At 42.2% G+C, this 18,332-nt stretch overlaps 1 protein-coding gene across 3 annotated transcripts in view; it reads left to right on the forward strand.

Annotated features, from left to right (window-relative positions):
• si:dkeyp-72e1.9 (syntaxin-binding protein 4) overlaps window positions 1-18,332 on the forward strand; it is a 70,685-nt gene that overhangs the window by 9,663 nt on the left and 42,690 nt on the right. The window contains exon 1 of one of the 3 annotated variants that reach the window (XM_068336864.1): window positions 10,296-10,425. The exons of 1 other annotated variant lie outside the window; for it this stretch is intronic. In XM_068336864.1, the coding sequence (XP_068192965.1) occupies window positions 10,388-10,425 (38 nt within the window). In that variant the 5' untranslated portion in view covers window positions 10,296-10,387. Of the gene's footprint in view, window positions 1-10,295; window positions 10,426-12,246; window positions 12,425-18,332 lie in introns of those variants that run through there. One more of the 3 variants, XM_068336863.1, reaches the window with a different exon arrangement.

The following is an 18,332-nucleotide window of genomic DNA, read 5'->3' on the forward strand; positions in this document are numbered from 1 at the left end:
GAACGATGTGCATTTTTGGCACAGTGGGTAGTGCTGTTGCTGCACAGCAAGACGGTTACAGGTTTGCATCCCACTCTGTGTGGAGTTTTCATGTTGTCCCCGTGTCTGTGTGGGTTCTGCCCGAGTTTTCCGACTGCCTCAAGCCTGAAGTTCACTGGGATATGCTCCAGCAATCTTATTACCTGTGAAAGAGGAAGAAGCGGGTACCGAATCAATGAGCAGGTTTTGGTCTTTTGAATGAAACATGGCTATCATTTGTGTTCTTTAATTTTTGTATGAAGAAGAAGAAGAAAAAAGAAATGTACTTTATAAATCTTGCATTGGAGAAATGCAAGATTAATAAAGGTGCGCCCCCAAATGAGCAGCTTGTAGGGGGACAGTGCATTGCTCAAGGGCGCCTCTGCAGTGCTCGGTAGGTGAGCTGACACCTCCGCCTGTCAGATCACACTCCGAGGTGGCTATGCAGGAGCTGGAATCGAACGGCCAATCCTGTGATCAATGGACGACCTGCTCTCCCAACAGAACTACTGCCCCCCAAGGTGCTTTTACATTTTGCATAATTCTAACAGGCAGAATCAGCTCCATTTGTCCTTGTCAGGTAAATTGTGTGGTAATTGCAATCTAATTAGCCTTTTCATGACTACACTCATCCCAGTTCCCTAAGGAAATGATCGATAAACCAGAATGATTTTCTCTCTACTGAAGTAGTGATTCTGAAACAGACTGCTGACTATATTCGACCAAAGGGAACATTGGGTGCTGATTTTCTTCTCTACCTCTCTGCTGATTGATGTTCCTCCCTTAGCAAAGTGGTAATTTGGGCATTTTGAAGTGTCAGAGGTGTCAGACACTTGTGTTCTTTCTTTCTTGGTGCATGCTGGGAGAGGGTGTGAGAGGAAGTGAGAGGAGTCAGCTCGAAAAGTCTGGCTCCTGTCACAGCAAAGGGAGCAGGTAGATGAATTCCTTCTGCGTGAGCGTCTAATGTACATCCTTATGCCACGTTTAGAAGTGTTTACATTATCAACTAGTCATGTTGACCTTGAAATAGTTCATCAATGACCTTAAAGCTGATGTGAGTAGTGCCAGGTGAAGGTTGGGTGGTCATAAATTAAAACATTCACAGCATTGTACTTCCTGTCACCTTCACTTTTTAGATCTTTTGTGTTATAAATAACACCTGGCTTTTTGGGAAATGAAAGGTTTTAGTCATGAAACTGGATCTTAACTTATCAGAGAGACACTGTGAATGTTTTAGTCAGATGTTTCTGTGTTATAATGAAATACAATTTGAAGCATTTCATCACTTCCAAAAGCTTTTTTTGAGAATTACACAGAATTCATGCAATAGACCCTCTTTTTCAAGACCTTTGCAATTCTCACTGGCATGCTGTTTATCAACTTCTGGGCCAAATCCTGACTGATGGGAGTCTATTCTTGCATAATCAATGCTTGGAGTTTGTGTGGGTTTTTGATTGTCCACCCGCCTCTTGAGGATTGACCACAAGTTCTCAATGGGATTAAGATCTAGGGAGTTTCCTGGCCAAGGGCCCAAAATCTTAATGTTTTGTTCCCCGATCCATTTTGTTATGACTTACTTTATGGCAAGGTGCTCCATCATGCTGGAAAAGGCATTCTTCATCGGCGAACTGCCCTTGGATGGTTGGGAGAAGTTGCTCTCGGAGGACGTTTTGATACCATTCTTTATTCATGGCTGTGTTTTTAGGCAACATTGTGACCGAGCCCACTCCCTTGACTGAAAAGCAACCCCACACATGAAGGGTCTCTGGATGCTTCACTGTTGGCATGAGACAGGACTGATGGTAGCGCTCACCTCGTCTTCTCCTTAACAAGCCTTCTTCCAGATGCCCCAAACAATCGGAAAGGGGATCCATCAGAGAAAATGACTTTACCCCAGTCTTCAGCAGTCAGTCCCTGTACCTTCTGCAGAATTATCAGTCTGTCCCTGATGTGTTTACTGGATAGAAGTGGCTTCTTTGCTGCCCTCCTTGACACCAGGCCTTCCTCCAAAACTCTTCGCCTCACTGTGCGTGCAGATACCCTCACACCAGCCTGCTGCCATTCCTGACCAAGTTCTGCACTGGTGGCGACTCGATCCCGCAGCTGAAACACCTTCAGGAGACGGTCCTGGCGCTTGCTGGACATTCTTGGGCGCCCTGGAGCCTGTTTGGCAATAATTGAACCTCTCTCCTTGAAGTTCTTGATGATTCGATTGAAAGTTGACTGAGGTGCAATCTTACTCGCTGCTAAAAACTTCCCTATTGGGCCCTTTTTGTGCAATGCAATGATGGCTGCACATGTTTCCTTGCAGGTAACCATGGCTAACAGAGGAACAAGGGTGTCACGCACCAGCTTCCTTTTAAAGTGTCCAGTCATGACAGATTGATCTCCAGCCTTGTCCTCATCATCACCCACACCTGTATTAATGTGTGTGACACCTGTGTGTCATTGAAATTATGTTAGCTGGTTCTTTTTGGTAGGGCTGAAATGCAGTGGAAATGTGTTTTGGTGATTAAGTTCATTTTCAAGGCAAAGACAGACTTTGCAATTAATTGCAGTTGAGCTGATCACTCCTCATAACATTCTGGAGTATATACAAATTGCCATTATAAAAACTGAAAGAGCAGACTTTGTGAAGATGTAATATTTGTGTCATTCTCAAAACTTTTGGCCATGACTGTAGAAGCCCAACCATACTTCCTGGATACATCTGTTTTGAAGAGCATCATTTGAGCGTCATTTTATCAGCAGTGTGGGCAGCACATCAATATTAATGCTGGAATGCTGTCTGTGACAAATTCTTTAGTATTGGGTGGACTTTGGAATTTGAACAAATTTGATCTTTTGTGTCAGTTTTCCCAACCATGTACCGTTTGTCTTTGTTTGGACATTAGGAGGGAAGTATGATCTCTACTAACCACTTGGTTAGTAGAGATCCATGCAGACACGTTAATGAAAATCTTTAGTGAATGTGGTTTGTCTGTTTATGTTGTTGATACTTTCCCTTTGAGGAGTGTGGGGTACTTACAGTAATCTAGATGCAGGAAACACAATTTCATATGCATTTTGTTAATTTCTATTAGTAGTACATGTTTTTTTCTCCTATTATTTTGATTTAATTCTAAACATGCACGCACACACTCAAACCTACGGTCATTTTGGGTACAGCCAATTAACCTGAAGTGCTTCCTTCCTCCTCCAAAAACATACTTTGATCAAGTGAACATGAAATTTAAGATTATTAACTTTAAGATTTGTCAAAACAAAAACATAAGGAGGATTAATTTAATCATAAATAAGCAATCAACAGACATAATTCTTTTTAGGTTAATGGTTGACTTTCAACCCTGTTGGTCCTTCTTTTATCCACATCTCTGTAAACGCTGCTGTTTGATGTTAACTACTGGTGGAGTTAACTGAGAAAGTTAAAGGAAATTAAACAGAGTAATTAAAGATAAACTGGTGTGTTGGACTTTTGATGATCAGCAAGTGCACCAGCATGTCATTTACTGTGTCAGCCTCCAGAACAGAAACTGCCTGGAGAAGATCACAAAAGTCTGTTCTAAGATCATTGGACTTCCAAACAGATCCTTCTCCCCCACATACGAGAAACAAACACTCCGACTGGCCAATTAAATCCTGCAGGACTCCTCACACGCTCTACACTCCTCCTTTGAGTGGCTCCCCTCACAGCGGCGTCACGTTGCCCCGGTTGTAGGACACAGAGGAGGAAAGCGACCTTTTTTTCCCAAAGCTGTCAACCTCCTCAACCCCTCTTGAATTTGTCCAGTTTGTGTGTTTACCTGTAACTACATCTGTTTGTGTTTAAACTGGTTATGTTTACACTGTCTGTTTAAAATGTTCCATTTACACTTTTACACTGTTCATAACAACACACGTAATGTTGCCACAATATGAAATGGTTCTGACGGACATTTCGAGTGGTGCTAGGTTTGACATCATGACCGGATCTCTTCAGTAACGAATGATTTACAAGTAAACTCTCTCTGTACAACTCTGAGAAATAGGAGAACATTCAATGGTGAAAGAAAATCTGGATTCGGTAGTTTACAGCATTGTATAAAACATATGATCAAACACTACATTTTACTGACAACACAGAACAAGTCTGACCTGAGGGTCTGTGCTCACTGAACCTGTAGTTCCGCTTGCTACCTATAGAGGGCACTGTTTCAAAAAATTGACGTTGATGTCTGTATTTTTGTCCTTTATTGTACTGCTCTGCACGCACACACACACACACACACACACACACACACACACACACACACACACACACACACACACACACACACACACACACACACACACACACACATGTTCTCTGTGATTGGTCTGGGTTTGTTAGATTTCTCCATGTGGATTGGATAATCCCATAATCTGATAACAACCCACTGTGTAGATTTAGTGATTAAAGTTTGAAGGGAAATGGTTGTTGCCATGGTTGCCAAATTGAAGAAGAGAATAAATCTGTGTGTGTGTGTGTGTGTGTGTGTGTGTGTGTGTGTGTGTGTGTGTGTGTGTGTGTGTGTGAGTGTGCGTGCGTGCGTGCGTGTGTGTGTGTGTGTGTGTGTGTGTGTGTGTGTGTGTGTGTGTGTGTGTGTGTGTGTGTGTGTGTGTGTGTGTGTGTGTGTGTGTGTGTGTGTGTGTGTTGCATGCACTCCTGTGTGTTTAGGACCAGGCATTATAAATTATAAATTTCAATGTGTGTGTGTTTAATGAGTGTGGTGTAGTATGATTTGAAATCAGACATACCACACACACAGACATCCTACTATCCTTCTTCATTTTGCTGAGGCATATTGTCACCATCTGTGTTACACTGCGCTGCTTTTGTGTGTGGTAATTTGTCCTTCTGCATGAAATTCAAAAAGCTTGTATTTGAAGGGATTTACAGTCATGGTAACATATGAAACATGTACAAATGTAAATACAATATTTTAGATGTTTCCCTAAAGCACTTACCAAAAATAAGTTCTCACCTTATTTTTGGTTTGTGTCTGAAGCTCCCTTCATTCCCCCTTCACTCGCTTTGAAGGATTGCTAAGCTTCTCTAGGTATTAGATTTTTAAAAATGCAGGATTTTATGTGTTATGTAATCCAGCGGGTGATGAAAGTAAACACAAGTCACCCAAAATCAAACGCTCATTTTAAGAAATTAGGTGGCTAATACATTACAATGCTATCTAAAATTCAAACATGCATCAAAACCACTTTATGTATTGCAGAAAAAAAGAAAGAGAATAAGCTGCTGAAGAATATAAGGCTTTATGTTCAAAGTGAAAGTCATGTCTCTTTGACAGGCTGTCAGCTCCAACTGCAAACCCTGTCAATTCAGTTTTTTAGACAGGAAGATTATGTTTAAATCATAATCAGCAACATTAAACATGTGTCATGTTTTTGTTTAGTATAGATAGAAACTGTAATTAGGGGCCTGATGTCTGAGTAAGTGTAAGCACACTAAACGTCATGCTTGTGCCATCTAGCATTCATTGGGTGAAAGAATAATGAGACATCATTCATCATAGGGTAACATATCAACCACGAAAGAGCCTCACAAGCTTAAATCAACATTATAAATCAAAGGTGCCCTTAAATTAGCATAATATAGGTACCATACTAGATACACATTAGAAGTTAGAGAACATAAGCACATCATTAGATATCAGACTGAAAGAATATCTTACCAGAAAGTGACTTAGATGAATAACTTCTATTGGCTGGATGTGCAGATGGATGTCATTGTCCATTCTTTCCTAACGGATGATGTCAGCTGCCCGGGAGTTTAGGGTGTCTTTTGTCACGTTTAACATTTCATAATTCTGCTAACATTTTAGTAGCTGACAGACCTACAGGTAGGACATTTAAGAACCTGGACTCTCTTAATACAGAGCCCTGCTGTCCAAATACATGCAAAATATGGCTTTATTCTGTTGCTCAATAAAAAAGGCCTTCCCTGAAACAGTTTATACTTGGCATATGTTGTCAAGGTTGCCAACCGACTGTCAGGTAACTTCATGTTGAGATGTTCCACCATCTGTCATGACATCTTCTGTCATGACATTTCATGACATTTTCAGTCTTGATTTTCAGTTGGTGCCACTGTCCAACTTTTTTGAAACATGCAGCTGATATTATGGTATTGGTTTTTCAAACAATGACTCGGGTTCTGCATGTGATTCAAAGTGAAGAGGAAGAAGAAAAAGAAGAAGGTTTTGGATTTTTAAAACCACATTTATTCAGAAAAGTTGACATACAACATAGTCACGTTAACATAAAATCCAAAAGACATTCAAGCAAACAGGATATCACATTTCAAAAACAAATTATATGAAATATAAGGACATAAGCAAAATATACGTGAATTAAACCAACCATTGACTGAAGTTCCTCACTCAACACAGACACCATAGGTTCGTAAAAGTGTCAAAATCATTCATAGCTCTGAAATAGTTAAAATCGATTCTGATTCTTGTTTGACACATTCTTCTTAAAACGGCTTCTGCACTGCAGTCAGACGAACCTTTAACATTTGTCTTCCTGCTCAGATATATTGCCATCTTTGCTTGGCCAAGAAGAAAATTTAGAATCTGCCAATCCTTTTTTTGATTCTTCCTATGTTTCAAACCAATAATGTACACCTGCCTCCCATCATAGTCCATGGAGATTCCTGTCTAACCTCGTCTGTCAGCCTGTCCATCACCATAGTGAAGAAGAAGGGGCTCAGAGCTGATCCCTGATGCAGTCCCACCTCCACCTTGAACTCCTCTGTCACACCTATAGCACACCTCACCACTGTCTTACAGTCCTCATACATGTCCTGCACCGCTCTAACATACTTCTCTGCCACTCCAGACTTCCTCATACAATACCACAGTTCCTCTCTGGGCACCCTGTCATCAGCTTTCTCCAGATCTACAAAAACACAATGCAGCTCCCTCTGGCCTTCTCTGCACTTCTCTATCAGCATCCTCAAAGCAAATACTGCATTTATAGTACTCTTTTTTGACATGAGACCATACTGCTGCTTATAAATGCTCACTTCCACCCTTAGTCTAGCTTCCACTACTCTTTCCCATAACTTCATTGTATGGATCATCAGCTTTATTCCTCTGTAGTTGCCACAACTCTGCACATCTCCCTTGTTCTTAAAAATGGGCACCAGCACACTTCTCCTCCATTCCTCAGGCATCTTCTCACTCTCTAAGATCCTGTTGAACAACCCAGTCAGAAACTCTACTGCCACCTCTCCTAGACACTTCCAAACCTCTACAGGTATATCATCAGGACCGACTGCCTTTCCACTCTTCATCCTCTTCAGTGCCCTCCTCACCTCCTCCTGACTAATCTTTGCTACTTCCTGGTCCACAACAGTCACCTCTTCTAGTCTTTGTTCTCTCTCATTTTCCACGTTCATCAACTCTTCAAAGTACTCTTTCCATCTTCCCATCACACTACTGGCACCTGTCAATAGACTTCCATCCCTATCCTTAATCACCCTAACCTGCTGCACGTCCTTCCCATCTCTATCTCTCTGTCTTGCCAATCGGTATAGATCAGTCTCTCCCTCCTTACTGTCCAACCTAGCATACAAGTCATCATAAACCCCTTGTTTGGCCTTTGCTACCTCTACCTTCACCTTACGCTGCATCTCCCTGTACTCCTGTCTACTCTCCTCAGTCCTCTCAGTGTCCCACTTCCTCTTAGCTAACCTCTTTCTCTGTATACACTCCTGTACCTCCTCATTCCACCACCAAGTCTCCTTATCTACTTTCCTTCCAGATGACACACCAAGTACTCTCCTACCTGTCTCCCTGATCACATTAGCTGTAGTTGTCCAGTCATCTGGAAGCACCTCCTGACCACCCAGAGCCTGTCTTAACTCCTTCCTAAAAGTCATGCAACACTCTTCCTTTTTTTAGCTTCCACCATTTCGTCGTCTGCTCTGCCTTTGTCCTCTTCGTCTTCCTCACCACCAGACCACCACCATCCTTTGCTTTTTGGCTACACGCTCACCTACCACTACTTTGCAGTCACTGATCTCCTTCAGATTACACCGTCTACACAAGATGTAGTCTACCTGTGTGCTCCACTCTTATAGGTCAACCTATGTTCCTGCCTCTCCTGCATGAAAGTATTCAGCCGTTTCCATCCTTTTTTCAAAGTCAACCACCATCTGTCCTTCTGTATTCCTCTCCTGGATACCAAACCTGCCCATCACCACCTCATCACTTCTGTTTCCTGCACCAACATGTCCATTGAAGTCTGCACCAATGACAACTCTCTCACTTCTAGGTATGCTCTGAATCACTTCATCAAAGTCCAACCAGAATTTCTCCTTCTCCTCCAGCTCACATCCTACCTGTGGAGCATACCCACTAACAACACTGAACATCACACCTTCTATTTCTAGCTTCAGACTCATCACTCTATCCGACACTCTTTTTACCTCCAGGACATTCCTAACAAACTCCTCCTTCAACTCCTTAACGATAACTCCTACTCCATTTCTCTTTCCATCTACACCATGATAGAACAACTTGAACCCTGCTCCTAAACTTCTAGCCTTGCTACCTTTCCACTTTGTATCTTGGACACACAGTATGTCTACCTTCCTCTTCTTCATCATGTCAACCAACTCTCTACCTTTTCCTGTCTTAGTCCCAACATTCAACGTCCCTACTCTCAGTCCTATACTCTTGGTGCTCCTCTTCTCTTTCTTCCTATGAACACACTTTCCTCCTCTCCTCCTTCGACCAACAGTAGTCCAATTTCCACCGGAAATTGTAGGTCAACAGCACCGATGGTGGTCGTCAACCCCTGCCTCGACCGATCCGGTATGAAAGTCATATATTCGATTCACATATTAATTTGGCAAAAGTTTTATGTCGGACTCCCTTCCTGACACAACCCTCTGTATTTATCCGGGCTTAGGACCGGCACAATAAGAGACTGGCTTGTGCCCTCTTGTGGCTACATAGACAAACTATTTATTATTTATAAGAGTAATCCCTCGTTACTTGTGGTTAATGCGTTCCAGGACCACCTAAGAAATACAAAATTCCACAGTATAGCAACAATTTTTATTATTTACGGTAATTTAAACATTTATGAAACCTCCCCATACTGATATTAAACCACCTTATATCTTATACCTTTTCCCACACTCTGATAGACTGTTTAAAACACTTTTGTGTTTCACGGAAGTGCGCTTCATTCCGTGATTCTCAGAACGCAGCACACACACGGACGCTGTCAGCCAATAGCGTGTGCCTAGGGTATCATGTGACTGCCTTCTAAAAATCCGCAATGTAGTGGTGCCGTGCATCTTGAAGCACAAACAAGTGAGGGATTACTGTAATTGGGTGGCCCTTGAGGTGGTCAGTCCCTCCCGAAGCCTGCCTACCAGACATTGTCTTGCATTTACCCTTTTTAGTCCTCGGACATGTGTTATAAGACCAGAAAATGCAATAAATCCTAAATAAATGCTCTGAATCCTTTGCGTGTTAACACAAGTCAACTGACACAGTGGTCTCCAACTCCGGTCTGTGGACGCTGCTATGAGGACGCTCCTAAAACAAGTTGCATTCGCATTTATTATACAGTGCTCCCTTGTTCTTTGCGGTTAATGCGTTCCAGGAACCACATGTGATTAAGGAATCGATCAAGATCATAATCTATTTATCATATTATTTATGGTAATTTAAACATTTATAAACCCTCCCCATACGGATATTAAACCACCATCTATCTGTTTAAAGCACTTTTGTCTCACAAAAGTCAGAGGCTGATGGAACGGAGCACACTTCCGGATGCCATCACCCTTTAAATGTGTGTTCAGTTTCACGTGACTGCCTACGAAAAATCCGCAATGAGGTGGAGTGGCGAGTGTTCATGTGCGAAAGCGCGAGGGCGCACTGTATTTACAGAAACAATTTTTCTGCTGGTTGTATCGTTTTATTTTGTTGTTTGTTTGGTGTTTTAAACTGGTTTGTGGCGCAAAAATGGTTGGGGACCACTGAACTAACACACTCACCAAAACAGTTAGAGATATCATTTGAAAACTGGGAGAGGTTTTTCCGCTACCCCACTGTGACAGAAAGAAGAAGTTAAGAAATAAACTGGATTATAAAGTATGCTAATTCGTGGAGTAGTTGAGTAGCCATCTCATAAAAGTCTATATTTAGCACATCATTCCATTTGGATTTGTGCGTGATCCTTTCTGTTATAAGCTTATCTCCTCATCAGCTGGCACATCTCACACCACCTCGTGTCTGACTGGCAGTTGTAGTACGTATCCTTAACCAATGTTAACAGCAAGACTGATATCCAGGCTTTCCTCTAAGTCATGTTCCAAAGGTTGAAAGTGCCTCTAGGTTTTGCCAGGTAAGTTTTCCACTCATTTTATTGGCTGATATGTCTTTGCTTTTAGGCCTGGACGTGTGAAGCTACGCTGACCTGATGTATATCTTAGGAAATTGTCAACTGTAGTAAAAATACTCATATTTAATCATATTCCCTTAGTATTTATTCTGCGTGATCCTATATATAAATGGAGGTACTGTGCAGTTATTAGATATTACTTTCTATGATTTCAGTGGTTCATAATGTATGCAAGTATTCAGTCAGACATGATCTATTCAGCAGTTAGTAGGATTTATTGTAGCTGATAAAAAAACATGAATGACTGCTGACCTCCGTTAAAAATTAATGTTTTGACCGTCATAACCTCCAGTGAATGCTTTGGTCCACCTGACGGTCAATAAATAAAAGCAGTGTAGAGATCCCTCCTTGTTGTGGCCTTTTTGTGCCACCTCTGTGTAAGAAGGTGGCACAAAAGTTGATGAGAGTATTGATTCAGATCGCTGAAATGTTGGTTCACTCCAACTCAGTGACTGTGAAGTTGCTTCACATTGGCAGGAATTAGAAAATGTCGCAGACATACAGAACATCTCAGCCAGGCTGAATGTTGTTTTTTTGCCTGTCTGTACCATTACCCGGCTATCATCATAGAGTTCATTACTGTTAATATTGAAAAGCTGCACATCATCATGAAAGCACAGATAGAACAAGGATTCAGCTGTGAAGACAACGCCTCTAATGTTTGAAGTTCCACTCACTGTTGAGTGAGCTTTTTTACCCCTGATTGAGTTACAACAGTGAGTTGCACTCTGTTTAAAAACGCTTTTCAAACAACGAACACACAGATGAAGTTATCTCTGACAGGTTCTGCGCAGAATTTCTCTCTATTCTTCACTCTCCTTGCCTCCAGTGAAGAACTCGCTGGTTTGTGAATGTGTTTAAATGTTCCGTTGGTGGGCGGTGAGGCCTTTGGCGCAGATTGGCTGCCATGTTTCCATCAGTCGGCCCAGTTAACTGTGACTACACGTGTAGTTTACCATCATGTATGAATGAGGAGTGAATGAAATGAATGACGGAACCACTGTGGAGCACTTTGAGTGTCCAGAAAAGTCTGATAGAAATCAAATCTATCATTACTTCTGACCCAGCCAGTCAAAACAATGTTTTTCTCATGTTTGGGTCTCCATAGAACTCATCCAGAACGTGGGTTGATGTACCGTGTTGTGATTTGGTGCTGTCAGACCCAAGCTGCACCGTAGCAGTCGTGGTAACATCAACATGTTGAGGTGCTGCAGAGGAGAGTCAGTCTCTTGTGTGGAGGCAAGACCTTAAGAGGAGCATAACCTAAAGTGAACATAATAAACCTAATCACTGCTTAACACCATGGTATCCTTCATATTTCTTTTGGTTTCTAAAGGAGAGTGGGGCATCTCTGCACTGATGTGTTCTCCGATTCCCTCCAGTTTGTTTGAATTCCTTTTAGCGACAGTCAGTTTGGGGAATGAAGAAATATTTGATTTGCTGTGTTGTAAATTATCATTTAAATGTTATTTAATGATGAGATCTTGTTGTTACAACACAAATCAATACAAGCCCTGGTTATATTTTTACATGCACGTAAATATTCTACTTACTATAACCAACCCTAACCCTAATCTTGTATAATGACAGTGCGGGCTTGTCTGTTCATGCACATTTAACTTGACGCCTTATTAGAGGCAACAAATCGCCACTGTAGTCAGACGGAGGAACAAGTGTGAGGGTTAAACCTCGGATTCCTTGTTTTCGCTTTTCTCTCTTTTTTTTTTTTTTTTGGAGAATTATGTAAGAGATTAAATGTGTGGGTGAAGGTGGAGATGCTCGGAGCAGACGGTCTGCCGGGCTGGAATTAGACGCGCCAGCATGTGGCTGCTGGTTCGGGGTTAAAGGCAGGAGAACCTCCGACCGACCTACCGGAGAAGCGGCTCCATGTCAACATGCCAACCTTTTCAGTCATGTATAAAGGAGCTGTCATCATTAGCAGGTAAAGGAACCGGGGGTGCGTCGGTTCGGATGAAGGACGGGTTGCGCGCTCCTCCGTTAAATCCGCCGGTCGTTAAAGCTGTGAACGCGATGCTGCGTTTAATGCTGCTTGAAACTTGAGGTGTCGAACTGCCGCAGTTTGTTCAGAGGAACACATTCTCTACTGATGCGCAGGTCCAGAAGGTCCACAGCTCCACTCAAAGCTCGTCACTGTGTTTTTTTCTCTTGGTGTTCTGGTCCACTGATGGAGGATGGAGCCCGTCTCTGTCTGGTGTGTCGATCGTGCGCCATGCGCAACCAGTGACGGTGGTTTTTCCTTTGCGGTGCTCTTTGAGATGCATGTTCCAATTTTTTTAGTATACATTCGTTTGCAGATGAAGAATCAAAATAACTTGTGTCCCATCAGAAATTATTGTAGCAGATCAGTCTTATTGATTAGGACAGCTGGTACTAGGTGATCAGTCAGTGGATCATCGGTGCCTGACTTCTGCTGTTGGGCTATTCAAACTTTATTGTAGAGTTTTCATTGGGAACATATTCAGCTGCTTCAAACTTCGTCCTTATGTAAAATAGTCAACATTTATCTTGTTTAATTGGCTACGTTGGTGCTTGCAAAATGTTTCCACGTGTGACAAGTGTTCCTTTCTTTGGGTGATCATCTTTGTATGGAAAACAGAAAAAATCAAACTGCATCCCACTGAGTAAAAATTAAATCCATCATATATTTGATCAGCACTTAAGGAGATGGTGATTACCCTACAGCAACAAATTCAAAATATCAAAAGGTACAACCAAGTTCATCCAATTTTACTGAGAAAATAAAACGTACTGTGACTGAGTCTGTAGGACATGCTCTCTACACAGATATAATTTTTTCATTTGAGAAACTGGAATAATCAGATCATCTGAAATTTGGCTTGAAAATGGACTCTTCCTACAGATTGTCAACCAATTTACTCTGATTAATAGGGAAGCATCTGATTTTAATTTTCAAGATAAATTGAATTCATAATAGTTCAAATGTGTGACAAATTTGGTGTTCTGTGATCACTTGATCTTAGTTCTCATCAAACAAGAAATAAACAAGGACCAGGACTACATGTAAATGAGATGATGTATTGAAATTAACTGATTAATATAGCATAATTTAAAAAAAAGAGGTTTTGGAACTGGGAAACGGTTAAACAGATAATTTTACGATTTAACTTTCAAAGTGCTGTCCAAATAAGTAGGGAAATGATCAAAGATAACTCAAAAAAGATGGAGTTTAAGAGAAGCTGTAATTTGGGTGTCAGCGGTAAAGCGGCTGAGCGGCAGAGCGGATTGTCCAATGCTCCAAGATCAGCGGATCGATTCCCACTCTCGCCCAGCCGCCTGGAGCTGGAGTGTTAGCTGACAATGGGAAACTAGAGTGTGCTCTTAATTTCCCTTCGGGGATTACTATAGATTACTATAGTATACAAAACTTTAAAAAATAATTTGGTTAAAGAGATAATGTGGCTGATTTAAGGCTTTTAAGAGATCAGATTAATGGTTGTAAAGGGAGATATGTGTCCAACTCATTGTTCAGCAGGGAAGCGCTCCACTCTGGCCACGATCTGGTGGGTGAGAGCTTTGTGGTCCGAGCCCACAGCCCATAGCCCACCTCATTGACTTATGGATAAATGAGTGAAGCATGGAAATTCAGTGTGAATGAAATTCAATATTTGAACTTTTCACCATTAAGGTATTTACCTAAACCAGATTTTAAATCAATGCTTAAGTTTATTAACAAATAGACCCTGTGAATTGCAAAGTAAAACCAAAATGTCAGAAGTCATGTTGTTATCATAAAGACATAATGTCTTTGTCTTCACATATTCCATGTGCCTGCAAAATTAATCAATATTATTAATATTAATTTGTGCTATTTTTTGACATGTATGCCCACCTTCGTGACAATGTGACCTGGCCCGACCTCAACAACACGTCATTCATCCTCCTGTTGCGAACATGGCGCCATACTAGGTGGCATTTGTAGTAGCTCCTGTGAGTTTTATTTGTTTTTGTATTCTTCCTCTCTCATTTCTGTCCTGTCATCAGTGTGATTCTACCTGTTAGTGCCAAATCACCTGAGATAATGACCTTTATTTTTCTGGACGCTTTTTTGAGACTATTTGTACTTTTGAACACATGGCAACCGAGGATCTCAGACGCGACGGCGAGATTGTTTACAGCAGCAACCAGCTGATTGTGACATCCAGGAGGAGCTGCAGAGGAGGCACCGGGGGCGCATTGCTGGGGCCAAGCTGAGGGTGAAGAAGAGGAGGTTCCACACAGTGGTACCAGCTCTCATCATGGGAAACGTGAGGTCTCTGGGGAGGAAGACAGACAGGCTCACCATGCTGATTAAGACCCAGAGGGAATACCGTGAGTGTAGTGTGATGTGTTTCACATCACACTACATGTGGATAATGTGGATAACAGTGTATTAGTACCTGGCTTCAGCACTGTTTGTGTGGACAGAGAGTTTTTTGCAGCTTGTCACCACCTCTGCCATTACCAGGGTGCAGACCCAGCACCAAAAGGCCTTTACAGGGATTACTGGTGACTTCAATCATGTCTCACTGGACCTGGACCCACCGTCCACCCATACGTTGACTGTCCCATCAGAAACAACAATCCCTGCTGTAAACACTAGGGATACATACAACATCACAGCCCTTCCTCTCCTGGGCAGATCTGATTACAGTCCTGCTAACTCCCAAGTACACCCCCATATCCTCACTGCCCACACCAGGACAGTGAGGATATGGACTCAGGAAACTGCTGGTTAGATACAATGGACTGGGATGTGCTCTGTGAGCCACATGGGGAGGACATCATCAACCTGACAGAAACACAGAATACATCAGGTTCTGTGAGCACACATTCATGCCAACCCGGACTTTATGCTGCTTCCCCAACAACAAGTGAACCAAGGAGAGTGCAGACGAGGTCAGGAAGAAACTGAGGGAGTGCAGAGATAACTACAGGAGGAAGCTGGAGACCAAACTCCAGCAGAACTATATGAGAGATGTGTGGGAAGATAAAGGGAGATAAAGGCAACCATCAGGCGGTTTGGAGGAGCCAATGACCTGAATGGTTTCTTTAACAGGTTCAGCTCACAGCCATCTGTCTCCCCCTCACATCCCACCCCCGCACTCCACCTCCACATCCAGCCCTCCCTCCTCCTTCTCCACTGAAGAAATCAAGCCCCTCCCCCCACATGTTGGTGACTAGGTTAGCCAGGTTAGAAAACAGCTCGAGAGACTCCATCAGAGGAAGGACACGATGGTATCAGCCCCAGGATACTGAGGACCTGTGCCAGCCAGTTGTCTCTGGTCATCACTCACCTCTACAACCTGAGCCTGAGTTAGGCAAGAGTCCTGGTGTAGTGGAAGACACCCTGCCTGGTTCCTGTCCCCAAGAAGTAAACAACTACCAATCAGTTGCCCTCACATCCCACCTGATGAAGGCGCTGGAGAGGCTGGTCTTGGCCCACCAGAGGCCTCAGGTGAAGGGGGAGCTGCTAGACCATCTATAGCTTGCTTACCAGCCCCATTTGGGGATTGACGATGCTTTCATCTACCTGTTGCAACGCGCTCACATGCATGTGGTTGGTGGGGCAGCACTGTAAGGATCACTTTCTTTGATTTCTTTAGTGCTGTTAACACCATTCAGCCAAAGCTGGACACAGTAGGGTTAGGGAACTGTGCTAGGGGACTATGCTGTCCCCTTTCCTCTTCACCTTATACACCATTGACTTTCAGAGCAACTCCTAGTTGGTTTTTCTAGGTTTTCCGATGACTCGGCTGTTGTCGGGTGTATAAATGTCCGGAGGGAAGGGGAATACAAGGCTGTAGTTGATAACTTTGTGGAGTGGGTTGGAGGACTACAAGTACCTGGGCATTAAGATCAATGATAGACTGGATCAGAAATCCAACACCGATACTGTATACAAGAAGGGGATGAGGAGAATGTACTTCCAGAGGAAGCTGAGATCCTCCAATGTGGGCAGCAAAATTTTGGAGATGTTCTACCAGTCTGTTGTGGCAAGATGTCCATAGATGCTCAACCAGTCTGTTGTGGCCAACGTTCTATAGATGTTCTACTAGTCTGTTGTGGCCAGTGTACTCTTCGTGATCTGCTGGGGAGCAGCATCAGAACCAGTGACACCAAGACTCAACAAGCTGATCAGGAAGGCTGGCTCTGTGATTGGCTGTAGTCTGGACAGTGTGGAGGCTATGGTGGAGAGTAGGACACACTGTTATCCATCAGGGATAACCCTGATCACCTTCTGCACAACGCACTGGGCAGACAGCGGAGTTCCTTCTCCAACAGATTGATAGATAGAGACACGGCAAGGAAAAGAGAGATAGAAACACAGAGAGTAACCTCTATCTGACATTTCACTGCAGTTACTTCTTGTAATTTGTAAAGTTTATTCTAGGGTATACAGTATCTCCCAATTTAATGTGAACCTTTGAACCTAATTTATCTCCAATATATTCTTCCTCTTAGTCTTTATCCTTCTTCCAATCCTGTTTGTACGTCTGAACGCTGCTGCAACATTTGGATTTCCCAGTTTGGGATCATTAAAGTGTATCTGTGTCTACGTCTATTACCAAAGAAAAAACTTCACCATAGAGGATTATTACAAAATTATAGGCTTCCTGGCTCAGTATGAGATTTGTCTGCTACTCATAAAATGTATACATGAAAATGAGGAATGTCTTATGAGTTAGGTTGAGTTGGAGTTTGGGTAGACTGAACAATGTGTTACAACTGCTATCTGTTTCATGGAAAATCCATAATGGTCTCTCACTCTCTCTGTTTTTACTTCTAACTCATTATGGTTTAACCTCTCTTTCCCTTTGTTTTTACCTCTCCTGCTCTGTTTTTACCTCTCCCTTACTGTGTTTTTACCTCTCCTCCTGGTTTTACCTCACCTTCTCTCTGTTGTTGCTTTTCTCTCCCTCTGGTTTTACCTCTCCTACCTTCTGGTTTTACCTCTCTCTCTCTCTGTTCTTACCTCCTTCTCTGTCTCTCTCTCTCTCTCTCTCTCTCTCTCTCTCTGTCATCATCTGTCTTTCTACCTCTTTAACATCATTACCCTCAATGTGTCAATGACAGCAGTGGAAATGTTTCTCATGTTGCACGATTTGACTTGGCATTTGGTTAGCAACAGGACAGACGTGTCTAAGGTTTTCAAATTGTAAACATAATAATCTGTTAATTCTAACAGTAGTGCTGACAGTATTTACAGGTGTAAATGTGGACTGTTTGTCTCTGGAACCACCTGCTGATTGAGCCAATGAATGAATGAGGAATAAGGAGAGATGAGCAAAAAGTATTAGACTGTTATGTAATACTACAGTTATGTCTGTTGAACTCCTCTCAGAGAAATTATACTACTGCATATGAGGCCTGACCAATAAAGATTGTAAAAATCAACTGTTGATTTATTCCAGTTGCCTTTGACTCAGTTTCAGTCCAAACAACCAAAGGGAGGTCAGCAGTTCTTATCAGATCAAGGTCAATACAAGGACATGTAATATGTGATAATATATAGAAAACTGTTTGTAATATTTCTGAATATATAATAACATACATAAAAAAGGTGAATCTGACTGGACTTTTGCAACACGGGACCACCCGTGAAAAACAAAATTCCATCATACAGCGGTGAACTATTAATTTTATTATTTACAGTAATTTAAACGTTTATGAACCCTCCCCATTCTGATATTAAACCACCTTATATCTGCATTACCTTTTCCCACACTCTTATAAACTGTTTCAAGCACTTTTGTATTAAAAAAAAGTATTTCTTTAATACACGGAAGTGCAGTGCATACACAAGGCTGCTGTCAGCCAATAGCATGCGA

The sequence above is a fragment of the Antennarius striatus genome, chromosome 16 (assembly GCF_040054535.1).
Source record: "Antennarius striatus isolate MH-2024 chromosome 16, ASM4005453v1, whole genome shotgun sequence".
Taxonomy (NCBI): domain Eukaryota; kingdom Metazoa; phylum Chordata; class Actinopteri; order Lophiiformes; family Antennariidae; genus Antennarius; species Antennarius striatus.